The sequence below is a fragment of the Oryzias latipes genome, chromosome 24 (assembly GCF_053564925.1).
Source record: "Oryzias latipes strain Hd-rR chromosome 24, Olatipes_Hd-rR_3.1".
Lineage (NCBI taxonomy): Eukaryota > Metazoa > Chordata > Actinopteri > Beloniformes > Adrianichthyidae > Oryzias > Oryzias latipes.
Window position 1 is genome coordinate 12809626 of NC_136260.1, and position 18001 is coordinate 12827626.

General features: G+C 40.6%; 1 protein-coding gene across 2 annotated transcripts; it reads left to right on the forward strand.

Moving 5' to 3' along the window:
* The first annotated feature begins 2950 nt into the window (after nucleotides 1-2950).
* On the forward strand, nucleotides 2951-14260 carry LOC101161599 (breast cancer metastasis-suppressor 1-like protein-A). 2 transcript variants are annotated; one of them, XM_011491741.4, is made up of 10 exons: nucleotides 2951-3351; nucleotides 3479-3569; nucleotides 3718-3845; nucleotides 4567-4646; nucleotides 4739-4835; nucleotides 4980-5069; nucleotides 5174-5238; nucleotides 5322-5361; nucleotides 5941-6070; nucleotides 14125-14260. In XM_011491741.4, exons 1-10 carry the CDS (start codon nucleotides 3216-3218, stop codon nucleotides 14150-14152), a joined length of 885 nt encoding a protein of 294 aa, XP_011490043.1. In that variant the 5' UTR covers nucleotides 2951-3215; the 3' UTR covers nucleotides 14153-14260. The 2 variants fall into 2 exon arrangements, with proteins under 2 accessions (XP_011490043.1, XP_004083703.1); XM_004083655.5 differs by lacking the exon at nucleotides 14125-14260 and adding an exon at nucleotides 7083-8052.
* Nucleotides 14261-18001: the final 3741 nt, after the last annotated feature.

Sequence of the window (18001 nt, forward strand, 5' to 3'; positions counted from 1 at the left end):
TAGGTATAAGTTTTAACATATTTGTATTTGCTTTTCATCCATATGCAGGGATTAATTCATGCTTCCGCTTTAAAGACTATATTTTTCTAACATGCTTTTACATTCATAGTCTAATTTTATTTTTATTTTTCATTTCTATGTTTGTACCTTCTTAACATTTTTTCTTCTCTTCTTTTAGTTTCCTTTCCTTTTTACTCATCTATTGCCTGCACTGAAGTGCGTTTGGTTCTAGAATAAATGCCAAATTAGGTCATACTCAGACTACGTAAGGGTATGGAATGGTCTTTACTGCCCTCTTGTGGATACAAGTCACAATAAAGTATATAAAGCATGTAAAACTGTCACGGTGAGGTGGCTCGAGAGCCGGTTGGACCCAGATGCAGAGGCAGGAGGCAAGGATCAGGGCTAGTGGGTTTTAATGCACAAAAAGAACAAACAAAAAGCGCTGCAGAGCAGGATGACAAAAACCAAACGAAAACTCACTGTGGCGTGGCGAGGGACAAGGAACGAGGAACAGGGCATGACATGGCATGAACACCAGAACAGGAATACTAATGGACCAACACAGGAGGAAGGCAGAGACAAGACTTAAATACAGACAGGGCAGACAAGACACAGGTGGACACGATCAGGGCTGATGGGGACCAAAGGAAGTAAAACTCAAGAAAACAGACAAGACAGGAGACTTTCAAAATAAAACAGGAAACAGAAACAAGACAGAACAAGGACCAAAAACAAGACAAGTTCAAATCATGACAAAAACACTGTTTTATTAATTCACACTGTCCATAAAAAATTTTTAAAAATGTAATTTTCCTGCTAAAATTGATTTGTTTCATTATTTAACTTATAGAAAATTCAGTTTTATTCTTTTTTTAAAAATATTTTTTAAAATTTGTTATTATTTTTTGTACTATTTTTATTTTTAAGGCAAACATATTTGTGGAGAAAACTAAGGTTTTAATGTTTGCCTTACTTGAACTCCCCTATTTTTCTCTTTGTTTTTTAAGTATAAATATATAAACGTATATGTTTGTTTCTAGAAAGGGTAATTATTTCAAAAGAAACAAGACAGCAAAAATCGTGCACATGTTTGAACTACACGTGTCTTTGCACATTTAATCCAAAATCAAAAAGAAAAAAAAATAATTGTAGCTGTTTTTAGGTAAAAGAAAGCACTCTCACTCTAAACCTGCAACTATCCATCACTATAGGAAATGTTCCCTCATCTTCAGCCTCTTCCTCATCCGTCGCTGTGGGAGAGCAAAGCCAGCAATCATCAAGACAGCTGTGACGTAAAAGTGCTTGAAGTCTTTTTAGTCACCTGGCAGAGGATCTAAAACTCCATTGAAATGACTGCCTGTCTTCAAGCATTCTGGCACAATGACAGGGAAAGGCAGAGAGCTGGCAGACATGATGGAGAGACGGAAGGTAGATGTACCGTGTGTGCAGGAGACAAGGTGGAAGGGCAGCAAGGCACGTAGTATTGGAGGAGGATACAAACTGTTCTATCCTGGTGTTGATAGGAAGAAAAACGGGGTAGGAGTGATTCTGAAGGGGGAGTTTGTAAACAGTGTTCTAGAGGTGAAAAGAGTCTCAGACAGGATGATGAGCCTAAAGTTAGAAATTGAAGGGGTGATGGTGAATGTAGTCAGTGGGTATGCGCCACAGGTTGGCTGTGAGTTAGAAGTGAAGGAGAGATTTTGGAGTGAGTTGGATGAGGTGATAGAGAGTTTTCCCAGAGGAGAGAGAGTTGTTATTGGAGCAGACTTTAATGGGCATGTTGGTGAGGGCAACAGAGGTGATGAGGAGGTGATGGGCAGGTTTGGTGAGAAGGAAAGGAATCTGGAGGGACAGATGGTGGTGGACTTTGCGAAGAGGATGGAAATGGCTGTAGTCAACACTTACTTCCAGAAGAGAGAGGACGGCCAAAGAGGAGATATATGGATGTCTCAACAGAGGACATGAAGTTGGCTAATGTTGGGGTAGAAGATGTTCATGATAGAGTGAGGTGGAAAAGGATGATTCGCTGTGGCGACCTCTGATGGGAAAAGCCAAAAGAGAAAGAAAAGAAGATTTAAAAATGTTTATTTAACACAAATATTATTTGAGCATTTATAAATACACTATCAGAGATTACATTTCATACAGGATTTTGTTTTTTTAAATCCACTCTTGGAAGGATTGCTTTACACACGTTAGACAATTTGTAATGTTTTTACTAATACGCTGTAAATGTTTTTATAGTAGAATCATACTTAACTTAAACAACTTTATTTTAATAATCTTAAAAGTGAGCTTCTTAGTTTTGGGGGCTCAATAATAATTAAAATAAAATATATAATTAGGACATGTTTTATCAATATTTATCTATTTCTCTCTTTTTTTGTCCTACTGAATAGAATTTTCTTATAAGCTGTTGGTAAATAGCTGTGATAATAAGATAAAATATTATATGTATTTGTATTTTTTTCATATTTTCATTGTATTTTGAGGTAAACTCAAGCTAGAGTTTAAAAAAAGTGATTGTTCTGCTCAATTATTTGCATTTTTTAAATTGTCAATTTTTGTTATTAGTTTAAAATATTGTTTTACATTTTAAAAAGTTATACCCTTTGTTTTGTAAAAGTAAGGTAGTGTTTTTTATTTGTTACTTGGTAGTTTTTCTCTCCCTGTAAGCGTATAATAATAAATACACTTTACAGCAAAAATTAATTTAAAAAGGGAGTATGTTAACTGAGAAATAACTATTTTTTATGCAGTTATTAGAATTGAGCAAGTTTTTAATTAAAAAAAAGTGGAAACAACTACAAAACCCAGAAGCTGAAGTTCCACAGCTGCATTTTTCAATCTTACATTTTTTAATTATTTTTTTAACTCTTTTTAAAGTTGTTTACATTTTTCTATACCTGTTGTAATTGTAACTTGTTAAATTCTTTTTACAACTGCCACAATACTGTAAACGTCAAAGTGTAAAAAAAAAAACAATAAAAAAATGGAAAGAAAAAATTTTCAATCATAAATCTGATTGGATAACCTCTGGAACACGTGCTCTGATTGGTGCTTTTTAGTCAAGTTTGTCTGTCCGCTGGTACTTGAGGGTAGGCTAACCGGCTAGCAGTCTTAGCTGCGTCTCCCCCTTTCTCTTCTGGGGGAAGAAAACGAAAAGCTCGGTCCGTGGCACCCCGCGGCCTCCAGCTTTTCCGACAGACGCCATGCCGGTGCACTCACGGGAGAAGAAAGACAGCAACCACGAAGAAATGGAGGTGGATTTTCCGGAGCAAGACGGCAGCAGCACAGACGAGGAGGACACCGTTAGCTCGTCGGTGTCTGAAGATGGAGACAGCTCAGGTGACAGACAGGCTTTCAAAGGAGCCGTGATCATTCTGTCTGGATTTCTACTGTTGGCTTTATGAGTGACATACGAACGAACAGGATGTGTAAATGAGTTTGTGTGTTGTTGGCTTCACGTGAGCAGAGATGGATGACGAGGACTGCGAGAGGAGGAGGGTGGAGTGTCTGGATGAGATGACCACTCTGGAGAAGCAGTTCACTGACCTGAAGGAGCAGTGAGTTCTCTAAGCATTTCCAGCATAACTTCCACTATTTTTCTTTTCCTAAAGCTGGATTTGAAAGGTTCTATAGGCCCTAACCTGGATTATGAATTGGATCATCAATGAAACAAAAGTCTGAACCTCCACGTTGGGTTTCCTGCAGGTTGTATAAGGAGCGCCTGAGCCAGGTGGAAGTGAAGCTGCAGGAGGTGATGGCCGGCTGCGCCCAAGAGTACCTGGAGCCTCTGGCCAACCTGCAGGAGAACATGCAGATCAGGACCAAAGTGGCTGGTGAGAGATTACTTCCTCCATCCTGGCTGCCTGGTCAAAGAAACAAACTTAGTTTTGGGACTTTACAGCTAGAGACACACAGGGCGTGTGACGCCCGTTCAAGAACGGGATAGATGCTGATTCTTGAACGATTATTTAGCCCATGGTGTTAACACTGGAGAGGCAGGGAGGGCCTTCTTCTTTTTCTTTTCTACTGTTTACTAGCGTATCTCCACCACCCACAGTTGGGGAAGAGATGAATTCCAGCCGGACACAAACCATAATGGTTCGTTTCTCCTATATGATCGATTTTCAAACAGATTGCTCTTCTGTGAACTAAAAGGGACGCCACCACGTGGAAGCCGGAATGGGGCCTTTCAGTGCGTTTGCATGGACTTTTCATTGGAAGTGGTCGATTGAACGCACGCCACTGCTGGCATTTTGCCACATTTGTTGTCTTTTATTTTGAAAGGAAGTCATGTGAACTTCCGACCAAGGTTCCAAACCTTTTTTGTATTTAGAAAAAAAGGCTTTTTCTTCTTTCCTTTTTTTATTTATGCCAAAAACAAAACATTTCATTAATATGTGTTATGATAGTAACACAAATGCAAACCAGTGTCTTATTTTTTAACGGGTAAAGTAAGATTTTGTGGCTCCTACTGGGTTGTAATTGGTGAGAAACTGACCTGAAAGGCTCTTCAAGAGTTGATCTAGATCATCAGAGGAGCTTGTTCGCTTGCAGGGATCTACAGGGAGCTGTGTCTGGAGTCGGTGAAGAACAAATACGAGTGCGAGATTCAAGCTGCATGTCAACACTGGGAGGTGAGGACACAGTCCAATCGAGCCAATAAATATGACCAAGACGCCAGTCCCATGTTTTTTTGTTTTTCTTTCTTCAATCTTTTGTCTCCTAGAGTGAGAAGTTGCTGCTGTTTGACACCGTGCAGAGTGAGCTGGAGGAGAAAATAAGGCGACTGGAGGAAGACAGACACAGCATCGACATCACCTCAGGTACTAATATGTTGTTTTTATCCATCAAATCTCAGTGAAAATAGCAGTTATACAAAAAAAATGGAACAATTTGTTGCAGATACGTGTCTTTGAACCCTTTAAAACCCCTAAAAAAACACGCTTTCTTTTCTTTTTTTCTTTCAGAGTTGTGGAATGATGGGTTGCACGCCCGCAAAAACAAGAAGAAGGACCCTTTCTGTCCCGTCAAGAAGAAAAAGCCAGTTGTTGTGTCAGATATCCTTTTGTTGCTGCTTTCCTGTCGTCTTTTTGCTCCCATCATGCATCTCCACAGCAACTGTTGGCTGTTGAAGGTGGATGTTTTCCTTAGCTGCTGCTACGCCCTTATATTGTTTACATGCTGCAAGATCTGGATATTCTTGAAGACTGGACTGCAATCAGAAAGGTGTTTTTTGTTTGTTTGTTTGAATGCACATAGAGTTGTTGAATAGCTCTACTATTTATGGCTTTTTCTGCCCTCGTTCACAGGCGATGGCGTCACTGGGGCCTCATCGGGTGAAGGTAGATGGTAAGTTCTGCTGCCCTTTTCCAAGGGATCTGACCATAGACTGTATATGAGAACTGGACCGAGTGAGCGTGACAGCAAACTGGGAAAAGGACTTTTCTCCAGCTCCAACCAAATGACATCAGTTCTGAAGCCATTTTTCTGCAATCCGGATGCTGCCGTGTTGAGGCTAGGCATTGTGGGTAAGCTCTTTAATTGGTCCGAGTCGTTCTGAGACAACATTTCTATGGCAACCATTATGGCCAATGGTGACTGAGTTTGTTGGAAGTCCACACCCCTACCACTGGAAAGTGGGCTCAGGAGAATCCGTCAGGCAAGCGTTTCAAAAGTTCAATGTGAGACCACACATACTTTTATTGAGGCACCTGATTGGTCAGTTTATAACTTGAATAGCCTGTGGGATTTTGGCTTCTTCTTCTTGGAGCCAGCAGGTACTTCCTGTTTGAGACGTGAGGAGTTGAGGGCTCACTCAGTCCAGTTCTCTTATACAGTCAATGGATCTGACCTTTGAAGAGTGGCGAGTCTGTCTGCTAAAAGCCCTCATGACCCTTCCTCGTTTAAGTCATCACTTTTTACCTCCAGTCCCTGCGTTGAAGCCGGACAGACACCATCACGTGGCCCGCTCTGAGGACGGGCGACTTTACTACGACAGCCAGTGGTACTGCAGGGGGCAGGCCATCTGCATCAATAGGAAGGACGATTACCCAACCAGGTACGAACAGAAGAAATGAAGCAGAACTGAATCTTTGCTTTATTCTAGACATGGACTCAATGATATAGTTTTTTTTTTCGTTTTTTTAAAAACAAAACATACTTTTGTACCTTGAAATGACGGGTGGCTTTACAGGTGAGGGGTGTCAGGTGTGGTCACATGACTCGTTGGCTAGCTCTAGGTTGATTTATTTTGACTGGATCTGACATGAACAAATCCTGTTTTTCTGAACATGGATAAATGGGTCTGGCAGGTTTTTTTTTCTTCCAATCGATCTTTACAGTCACATATCAATTAAAAAGGCCACGCCCCCTTTGGGGCACATTTTTAATCTAATGAATAAATCACTTTTTTTTTTTTTTTATTTTAAAGTAAAGCCATTTTATCTAGAGCAATTGGGGATTGACCAATGGGCAGCTTGTTTCCTTCCTCGTCGAGACAAATTTAAAAAATAAAATTTAGATAGAAAAAGTTAGGGAAGCCAAGATCAGTTCAGCTCAAACTTCGTTAGAGAAATAGACATCCTGACGCGGTACAAAAACATTTTCTTTCCTCCAAATAAATTCTGATTCAAGACAAAATTTCTGTGGGATTCTTTATTTTTATTTTTTTTATGTAGGCGTGGTTTAATGATTTCCATGTGACTGTTGAAGCATCAGCTCGATAACCTTCTTGTGTTCAGTAAAACATGCATGCGTGTTTGTCCACCTGTTTTGAGATGATAAAACGTTTAAACTGACTTCAAAGGAGCCCAGTACTAACTAAAAGGGTCATGTGACCATTTCTGCTCCACAGGGGTTTGTCTATCTCTCGGTTACTTGGTAAACCAGCTGCACGACTTGCAAAATGTTTTAGATATTAAGATATTTGACTTTACGTTGCATTAAACTATTTGAGCGATGTTGGTCACGCTTCGTGGTGGCAGTAACTGCGTGACATCACGTGACCATTTCCTGAGCCATCTGAAGTTTTTGTGCTAACGTTGTTTGCGTGCGCGCGTTCTGGCCCGTAGTGCCGTCATCACCACCATCAACAACGACGAGGTGTGGTTCAAACGGCTGGACGGCACCAAGTCGAAGATGTACATCTCCCAGCTGCAGAAAGGCAAATACACCATCAAGCACTCCTAAAGGAAAGGAGACGTTCCATCACGCGCTTGGATGTTCCCCTTTCTTCCGTCTCCACATCCACATGAGCGGCCGTCCTGCCCTGTTGTACATTTGTAAATGAGCGTTCGCGTCATCATGGTCACAAAGTGTCTTTTTGTCTGGAATGATCAGTGAAAGGTGCTGCTAAAAGAAACAAAAAAGATGGGGCAAACTGTGAAGAGCTTAGTGCCTTTACTGGGAGGAAGGGGGCGCTCCAGTTGACGGGGGCAGATGAAACCATCCCGTCTCCTGACGCGGTCAAGCGTTGCCCCTTGGCGGGCCAGCATGGCGTCGGCTGGAGCGGGTCAGTGAACCAGGTGATGGTACTGTGTGCCTCCACAGGCATAACAGTTAAACTTGAATTTCATGCTCATTTTTGGCGAAAATCCCCCACAGACCCCAATAAATAGTGTTTGTTTTAAGTCAAAGTGAACAGAATGTTGTTGTTTTTTTTGCTTCAAATTCTCTTTTGATGCTTTATTTGCCAAACTAACATTTCCAGCACTACATTTAAAGATTAAAGGTCAAACTTTAGTTCATAAGAGATATCAAGTTGTAAATGTCATATGGGACTTAAGAGGTGCCAATTTTTGTGCAAAACTACATTTCATTGCTGATGTATTAATTACGCTGAGTCGTTCATTTTGTTTGTGAAAGCAGCCCGTCTTTATAAACTACAGTATTGTAAAAAGAGCTGTGTGCCACAGAAGATCTGAAGGAAACTGCTCTAAACATCATTTCTACTTTTATTTTTTAACTTTAGATATACAAATATATATATTGTGTATCATAAGTTGTGTGAGAGTACAAATAAACTGTGCCAATGCATAAACAGCTGCTTGAAGATTATTTTTTGTGTGTCTGAGCATACAGAAAATTTTGACCCTGGAATTCCTCTGGATTTTCCTGCTCAGTGAGAAACAGGAAGAAGCGGCTTTGAACCAACCCCTGAAAATGTTAACATACCAATTTGAGAAAAAAATAATGAAGGGAAGCCACAAAACCTGATGTGATGGAAAATCTGTGGCCACAAAATAATTTAAACGTATAAACAAAACAACGTACAAATCAACTTATCTGGTGGTCTGTTAGATTAGTAATTAGATATATGCTAAACTCTGCCGGCTACAGGGAGGATATTAACAATATTATTGGGTTTTTGTGCTCACAAATTAGAAGGGGTGGGTAACACTTTATATTAAGATTCCTTAACAAGCTTTGTTAACACATTAACAAGCATTATAAATGAATTTATAGGGTGTTAGTAAGACATTTATTAGTACAATAAGTCTAATAAGGTTTATTAAATTACTTAGTTAACACATTTACAAGCATTATTATTAGGATGTTTTCAAGATGCTAATGATGCATTTACTGATATTATAGGTGCCTAACAAATGTGTCAGTGTTAATAAGCTTAATAAGATTTATTACCAACCTTTGTTAACAAATTAAGAAGTATTATTATTGTTTGGGGTTCTAGTAAGATATTTATTAGCATTATACATGCCTGACACAAGCCGAAGTGTTCATAAGTTTAATAAGTTTTATTAACTAACTTAACAAATAAATAGGCTTTATTAATGTGTCAGATGCTAGTAAGATATTTATTAGCATTATAGATGTCTTGCAAATACCTGAAAGTGTTAATAAGATTTATTAACATCTAAAGTCAGACCATTGTCTTCTAAATCCATATTACTAAACTGCTTATAAGCTTTACAAATGTATTAATTAACTCTGTTAATAGTTTATTAATTGTTTTGCAGCACCCCATCTAAAGTGTGGAAATTTTTTAGCACAAACAACCACAAAGCATAAGATTGTAAAAAGAACTTTATGACATTAAAACAGACTAAACATACACAAATCGTTCTGTAATTATCTTGAAAACATCCTAATAATAATGCTTGTAAATGTGTTAACTAAGTAATTTAATAAACCTTATTAGACTTATTGTACTAATAAATGTCTTACTAACACCCTATAAATTCATTTATAATGCTTGTTAATGTGTTAACAGAGCTTGTTAAGGAATCTTAATATAAAGTGTTACCAAGGGGGGTGTAACAATTGATAGATCAATTTATATTTCTGCAGTCCAGATCAATCTGAGGTAAGTTGGTAATCGAATCAACCTGCATCATTATTCATTCTTTTTCATAGTAAGACAAAATTATTATAATCAATATATTGGAGAATTCCATTTGGATTGAGGTATAGTAGGTTTATTTTACTGTGAAGTAAAAATGACCAAGTACATCACAGTGAACAACACACATGTGATGCATCAAAAACTGATCAGTCCATCATTCCAGTCCAATGTGTGGAAACACTTTGAATTTAGCAAAGACATGTGACCATGCAGTGTGCTAGAATGTTCTAACAATGCTCTTTTTGGATTATTTTGGTGTAGAAAATCAGCAGTGGGCTGAACTTTAGGAAACTAAAACGGTAATGAATTTGTCAATAATTCCCCCAAATCAGTCATTTTCTAGGACATAGTTTCTGCAGAGCAGCAGTAGTTCCCCCTCCCTGTCGCAGAGAGCTCTCTGTTTACACACTCTACTGCCAGCTTCCAGCTGCCAGCTCAGAAATGCAATTTTAAGCTTAAGTTTTGTACCTCCATCAGAAAAATGCTACAAGAAGTTGTCAAAAACACCATTTTCTTGGGAGTGGGTCTGTAAAACTCCTCTGCGGTCTACGACTGTTACCCCTGGATTGTGTTGACCCTTTAGTTTATCCCCGTTAAACAAGCAGCCGATAAACCTGCTGCTGGACGACAGTTTCCTGGCCTTGATCAGAACCACAGAACGCTTTGATTTAATGGGATTAAAGTTTAGTCAATGTTCTAAATCAAATAAAAAAATCCACAGCAAGGTGATCAAAACTCCTAAGATCAATAAAGTCCATCAAAGGGTTTGTTAAATTTCTTATTTGGAGCAGCAGAATTTGCTTGGATGGGAGTTTTTTACACTGCGGAAACACCCTTCTTGACAGCAGGTGGCAGCCTTGCTCCTTGGTTGCCGTTGCAGAGGCAGGGGTTGCTCTGGTTGATGGGGAGGGGGCAGTTGGGTTTTTTAATTTGGGGCACGCTGCTGCTGATGAGAGGGGGGGGGGGGGGGGGGGGGGGGGGCGAGCGTTTGTTCACAGCTCGCTGAGCACGTTTGCTGCTGCAGCCAAGCGAGGGAGAGGAAAATCCCCACTGCCGCGTCAAAGTCCTCAGCAACATCCAGCCTGACCGTCCCCTGCCCCCCCCCCCCCCCCCCCCCCCCCCCCTGAAGGCCAGGCGGCATCACCGCGAGGCCTGCTCTTCTTCACCCAGCTTTGAACTCTTATGTCACATCATGAGCACATAAAGATGCGTCTTGAATCAAAACAAAACCAGTTTTTAGGACATCATCAAACTCAAATGAGGCCTTCCATCTTTCTTGTTTGGATGTTTCTGATCCAGTTGAGGTTCTGGATGATTCTAGAGGGAGCTTCTTCTGTGACCAATTGGGTCCTGAGGGAGGAGAGAGGCCGGCTGACTCCAGCTCCATCCATACTTGATGAGTAACCAGAACCGTGGGGTCATCCGGGCGTGTTTACTGCAACATGGGGGCTAATTAGACCGTGAAAGTGTCACACTGTGCTAAATTACTTAACCCCCTCCCCCCCTTTTTTGTGCAACACATGCACGCAGCTGTGTCCGCTCCGTGGCAGAGGGAGTCTCTGTCTGTGGACTGCTTTTTTTGAATGCATGCAGGTGTGATGGGCCCATGTGTGGGCGTGCACCTCTGATGCTGATTTTGTAAGAAAATGTCCACATCTAGGCGGGCAGGGGGACACAGTGGGTAACAGATGTGGACATCAAACCCCCATAATTCCCAGTTAACTCACTGTAATGTCTTTCTTGAAGTTTTTGAACACACGTAAAAGTACATTTCAGAGTAAACTTCTGTACATTTACTTTGTTAATACCGCAAGATTAATTTTATATATCTTATTTTTATCAATATACCGTACAATAGATAAACAGTTACAATATACACTTCTCCGGCCACTTTATCTGGTACATTGGTAGTTGTGGGTTGGCCCCCCTTTTACATCCAGAACTGCCTTAATCCCTGGTGGCATAGATTGAACAAGCTTCTGGAAACATTCCACAGAGAGTTTGGTCCATATTGACATGACAGCATCACACAGTTGCAGCAGATTTGTCGGCTGCACATCTATAATGCCAATCTCCCGTTCCACCACATCCCAAAGATGCTCCATCCCCCATACCATTACACCCCCGCTAGCCTTGAGTGTGGATGCAAGGCAGGATGGATCCATGTTTTCATGTTGTTGATGCCAAACTCTGACCCTACTATCCAAATGTGGCAGCAGAAATGGAGACTCATCAAACCAGACAACGTTCTTACAATCTTCCATTGTCCATCCTGGTGAGTCTGTGTGAATTGTAGCCTCAGCTCCCTGTTCTTGGCTGACAAGAGTGGCGTCTGGTGTGGTCTTCTACTGCTGTAGCCCATCTACCTCAAAGCTCGGCGTGTTGTGTGTTCAGAGATGTTCTTCTGCAGACATTGGTTGTAACCAGTGGTTATTTTAGTTGCTGTTGCCTTTCTATCAGCTGGAACCAGTCTGGTCATTCTCCTCTGACATCAACAGGGCATTTCTGCCCACAGAACTGCCCCTCACTGGGTGTTTTCTTGTTTTCAGACCATTCTCTGTAAACCCTAGAGATGGTTGTGGGTGGAAATGCCAGTAGATCAGCAGTTTCTAAAATACTCAGACCAGCCTGTCATACCACCATCCAAGTTACCTAAATCACAATTCGTCTTGACAATGTCTACATGCATACATGCATTGAGGGTGTGTCTAATTGAGTGGCCAGCATTCTTAGATATATACAAAACTACAGAAACAATTAAAAAAATGATTGATTCATAAGGGATGTCCGGCTTAAGTCCTCAAGTGCAGCGGTCCCCAAGCCCCGGTCATTTGGTACCGGGCCGCAAAGAAAGAATTTATAACTTGCATTACTTCCGTTTTATTTATTTAGGAATCTGAAAGATGTTTTATTTTGAAAAATTGCCCGATTCTCTCTGACATCAGTCTATGTTACTCTTGATGCAGGCCAAGGCGCTCTTCTTCGTCACGTGATAGATTGCCGCTAAAATAAAACCCAGGAGCTAGCAAAAAGAGTAAAAAACAAACGTCTTTGGAAAGTTTCTTTGCCAACAGGAAAATGCCCAGCCAGGAGACAGAAAAGGGGCCTTCAACTTCCAAAAAAAAAGAAAGCCACAATTAATAGACAGTACTCCTTTTTTGCACCATGAGTGTGGGAAGGGGAGAAGATGATGTCACCCGTGCGATGTAAACTGTTAAGCGTGTATAAATGAAAGCACAGTGATCGTCTTATCACGTCTTTGATCCTCCCTCATCCTAGTATTGTTACAATAATCATCCGCTTAAATTTGAAAGACCGGTCCGTGAAAGTTGAGTGACGTCATACTAGTCCTTGGTGTGAAAAAAGTTGGGGACCGCTGCTCTAGTGTTTTCATCAGCTGAATTGCAACTGGCTTTAGTTTAGTTTTTGACGCGTTTGCTTTTGAACTGCGGTTAGCACTCTTGCCAAACATCAAGAAGGTCCTGGTTCAAATCCTGGCTGGGACCTTTTTGTGTGGTGTTTGTAGGTTCTCCCTGTGGGTGTGTGGGTTTTTCTCCAGGGACTCCGACTTACTTCCATTGTCCAAAAAACCTGCTTCATAAGTTAATTGGTGCCTATCCCAAGGCATGAATGGGACCGATTTTGTGGTCCTGCAACAGACTGGTGACCTGTTCTGGGTGGACCACGCCTTTGCCCAACAGTAGCTGGGTTGGCTCCCATGACCCCAAAAGGAATTCAGCGGGTTCTGAAGATGGATGGATGGATGGATGGATGGATGGATGGATGGATACTCTTGAACAATAATTTCTCAATACCCTTGAGTTGTGTGTTAGCATCAGTCCTGCCCATTAACGCTGTCCATTAGCATTCCTGCCAGTGGTTTTTTCCAAAACATTGTTTATGTAACCCCTTTAGCACCAAAATCTATTGGAAAGCTTAACCTTTAGGTAATCAGTTCCAAACCTGGAATATAATAAATAACTGCAAGTTAATAAAGATCCACACAAACTAATGTAATCAAACCTTACAACAAGCATGTATAAACATCTACTAAACTCAACTTTTTTTGTACTTTCTTGCTGATGATCAAGGTGGCATAATGTGTTACAGACCCTATTTCAGAGGCAGGCCTACATTTAAATGTACAGCAGGATTTGTATTTCCTTGAGATTAAAAGTACGCCTCAAAAGGGAAAAATCAAACTGAAAAACCAAGCTGTCATGTGATAATTTGTCTAAAAAGAATTTCAGAGTAAGAGGTATGGGCTTTTCCTTAAGTAGGGCAGCCTTTTTGCAGAATAACAGTTGCATGTAAACACACTCTGGTTCTGTCGCGGTTTTAAAGAAAAGCCATGAAGCTTCGATGCCCTTTTTATACCAGAATAGTGTCAGAAAAAAACAACCCAATCGGGCGTCTGGCCAGCGCTCCCCTCTTCTCTGTTCTGTTATTTATTGAAAGTGTATGCATCGCTGATCTTTTCTGCTCATGTGGTGCGTTTATTTTTAACCACCCTCCCTGGAATTTGACTGACGCAGCTTCATCAGGTTTTTCTGCCCTTCCAAGGATGGATTTGTTTTTTAGTAGAAGTGTGCGCTTATCAACCTTATCTGTAAGTAACTGCAGGCCAGGCAAAGTTTTTTTTTTAAATCATTTAAACATGTTTTGTAGGTATAATAGTGTTGAATTAAAAGCACTCTTTCTCTGATGTTTGTTAACTTTGGCGTGATGCGTGGAGCTTGTTCTACTTTCAGGACGGAGTTCTGTGGAGACCCCCCCTGAGGCAGTACCAGTGGCTGAGCGAGGGTATCTCAAAAGCCCTCGGCTGTCTGCATCTGACAGGAGAGCAGCAGCCTCGTCTTTGCTCAGCGAAACAGCTGCTGAGACATCTGTATTTTTGGTCTGATGTTTCTCCTCTGTGGTCTGTTGATGTTAGTGCAAATGCTCAAAGCATGTTGGCTAATGTCATTTCTTGTTGTGTAGCTAATTTCTGCAAGATTTGACCTCATGTTCCCCTACAGCACTTTAGCTAGACCCAAATAAAACAAGAGATGAATGCTCGTAATTATTTAAAACCCTGCATATTATTACTTTGACTAGATATATAGATTTTTTTTAAATTTATATTTTAAAGACCAACTCCGATGGAAATTGTGTTTTTCACATGTTTTTTAGGTATTTTTCTCATGATGGAGGTAATATATAAAGAAAATGAAGCTTAAAATTGCATTTCTGAGGTTTTTTTTATTGAAATTGTTGTAAATCAGGAGCAGAAACAATGGAGTTTCAAAAAGAGCAGACAATATTTCCTAGAAAATGCCATTTAAAAAAAACTTTAGCTAAAAACAGCATAATCATAATTAAAGGACCACTGGGAACACTTTTACAAAAGATGATCCGGGTGGGTCTTTAAATAAATCTTTAAAGAGCATTTGTCAATGACATTGAGTATGAATGAATGTGTCTGCATCAGTTGCTTTTCTGCAGTTTTGTTGCAGTTCTGATGTAGGGCTATAGCTACTAATGTGTAGCATCTATTTAAATATTTGAATAGGATGTGAAATGTCTGACTGTAAAGTTACGTAAACATTAGCAAACAGCAATAAACCCACTGCCTTTCTGTACTTTTTTCTGTCCGAACAGCACCAGTGTTTCATCGGGCTGTGGTGGCTTCAGGTGGCCACCAGATGTCCTCGTTTTATCTTGTTGCTCATCAAGACTTAATGCAAAAATGGATTAAAAAGATTCAAGTTTCGCTGCATTGCTCCTGCTGCTAACAATAGCACTAATGAAATGTGCTACCAAATAATGTTTTCTTTAAAAAAAGATTGGCATGAATTTTATAATCTGACAAGACAATGCAAAAATTCTGTCAACAAATTGTAATTGTTGACAAATGTTGACAAATTGCTTCAGTCCTAGCTAACTTAATAATTGAGATTGTTGTTCAGTAGCTCGATCAACATTCATCTCCAGATATTATTGGTATTTGATGTTCTTTGAAACAGTAAAGTGTGTTCTGAATTTGCAGCTCTTACTTGTTGGCTAGCCTAGCTCCAGTCCGCTGGCACGCTGTATCAGGTTTTTATTGCCAGTTGAACTCGATGGAGGCATCACCTTGCAACTTCACTCCCACAGTTCTCAGACAACATCCAATACCTCCTCCTTGTGTCAGGTCTGGTATGCAAAGTAGGCCTGGAGGCCACTGTGGCATTTTGTGTTTGGTCAAGTGTGTGTCCATTTGTAGGATATAGGGTTAATTTCCAAGCTAGTAAAGATTTTTTGCATATATTGCGTCTCAAATTTAGCATCGACTCCGACAAATTGTCAGTCTCATCCTGCTCTGGCAGTAGCAGCGTCAAACTCTTGGTGCCACCTCAATATGAAAATGTAATCAAATGATCAACTGGCATCAGAGTCTAGAGACTGCAGGCACTTTACAGAGCGAGTTGGCCAACAAAGAAGACAGATAAGTTTTCTTAAACGCTCAGTGACTTTTGTTTCCAGTGCTCAGGCAGGCTAGTGCAGATGCGAGTGAGCACGCTCATGCCGAACAATCAGCGGTGTGAGGAGCTCGCCTACCTCCTCGGCTGCACTCTTAATTGGCCATGCACCGTTGACAGGATGCTTATAAAGCACACACGGCAAAGACAGGTGCTCCGTCTCATCTTTGTGAAAATAGTTCCTCGGAGGAATTCCGAACCTAAAAAACAAAAAATGTAAGTGTTGTCTTTTGGCAAGCTACCGGGCCTGTCGTTGTTTTTACTGTGTTTGGCTGTCGAAAACAGAAAAAGAGAAAGCTGAGGTTGGAGATAGGCCAGCCTTAATGAGGCTGTTCTCTGCTGCTTATCTGACCTGCTTGGTTTAGTGTTTGTATTATGTATGTGGGAACAAACACATTAACACACACACAACCACGTTTTCATTGTCATTTATTATTTAGCTGCCAGAATTTCCTGTCAAGCATCTGAAACCATCAAGATTTCAATCTTATATAAGAAAAGGATGAGAAGACATCGGAGTAGAACTCATTATTTCTCTACACTTGACCCAGTAAAGGACATGCATGATCACACAGGGCCTTCGGAGGGATAGAATGTTGGGGGAGGGCAATGGACAGCATTTAAAACCAAGCATGTCCAAAGACAAAAGAGCACGCTGCCTCTGGCTGCTTTTATCAAACACTTTATTTTCATGTGCCCCAATGATATCACAAGAAAGTCCCTTTTTTTTTTTTTTAGCTTCCCCCTTTCTCTGCCGTCATTCATAAATACTTCCACTTGTCCCTTCCAGAGTCTTTTGGGCGTACTTTATGACAGGTTACGTCATGCACTGTATGCCTTTCAGAAGCGCAGTGCTGTTGGACTTAGTCAGGCATGCAGAGAAAGAATAACACAGCATTATGGTTCGCCTCAGGGTGTGATGCACTGGGCATGTAAGCAGCAGGCTGCTGGGTTGAGTTTTGACATGGTCTCAGTCCGGCTACATCCGTATGTACACACAAAAGATGCCAATTCATCGTAAAGGGTTACTTTACAGGGATATATATGGTTTGTAATAGCATTAGCTTATCAAAGTTTCAAGAGATTTTGGGTTTAGAAGCATCATTTCAAGGTTGGGTCTTGGTTGGTCTTTGCTTAACCAACGGTATTTCAAACAGGAAAGATCAATGAATGAACCCAAGAGCCTATACTCTGATGGTAGTTTAGGTCCAGACCCTGCCAAAGCATCCTTCCTGGTGGAGAACCAGATGGACAAGAGCCGCTAGAAAACCTTTCATGAATTTAAAGGTGAAACTAAGATTATCATGGTTGCGAAGAAAAAGGCAAGCAACTTGGTGTTTGATTCAGAATGAAGGTCTCATTGATGATGGCATGTAGAGGGATATAAGAACCCAACGTACCTGGAGGTGAGGTAGATCTTCTTTATTGAAATTGCACCATAGCTTCCTTTTTTTAATGTATAAATTAGGAGTTAGCTTTTTTTGTAACTCGTGTTCTGTATTCGGGTACAGAATGTTTAGCCTTTTCACAGAGCTGATACAGTTGTGCTGCAGCATAAAGCATGACTATGTCGTGCCGTCAACTGTGCAACAAAATATGTTGACGTATGGCTTCTGTAAATAGGCAAACAAGGTATGAGACTTTTTGGACACATGACAGAAAATGGGTGCATCCAGGCTGAAGTCGAAGTAGAGTTTTTATTGCACTTGATTTACAATCTGTGAACATAACCAGCTGGGAACGTAGGCTAATCTTGATGTGTTTGGTAGCTGACAAGAGTAAACACTTCCACATGTTCTGACTGAAGTAAAACGTGTTATCAGGGTAGCCAGAGATGGTGATCCAACGACTCCATGTTGCATGTTTGGGCACGGTTTATTAGTGTGCTCTGAGTGGACCCAGTGCCCACCTGCCATTCCCTAATTTGCCACAAACCATTAAGTGTAAAATATTACAGTTCCTCTAGAGAGCACTACAGGGAAGTTTCATAAGAGAGCAAGTTCCCATTGACTCCCATGTAAAAAGTTCAATTACCTTTATACTTAATAAACCTGTAAACAAACGCTTGTGGTAAAGTCTCAGCCGTGAGACTGGAAGACTGTAGGTTTAAATCCATCCAGTCATACCA

Coding starts and splice junctions, on each gene's coding strand:
- LOC101161599 (XM_004083655.5), top strand. CDS start 3,216: ATGCCGGTGCACTCACGGGAGAAGAAAGACAGCAACCACGAAGAAATG. Junction 3,846..4,566: donor GATCAGGACCAAAGTGGCTG/GTGAGAGATTAC, acceptor GTTCGCTTGCAG/GGATCTACAGGGAGCTGTGT. Junction 4,647..4,738: donor CTGCATGTCAACACTGGGAG/GTGAGGACACAG, acceptor TTTGTCTCCTAG/AGTGAGAAGTTGCTGCTGTT.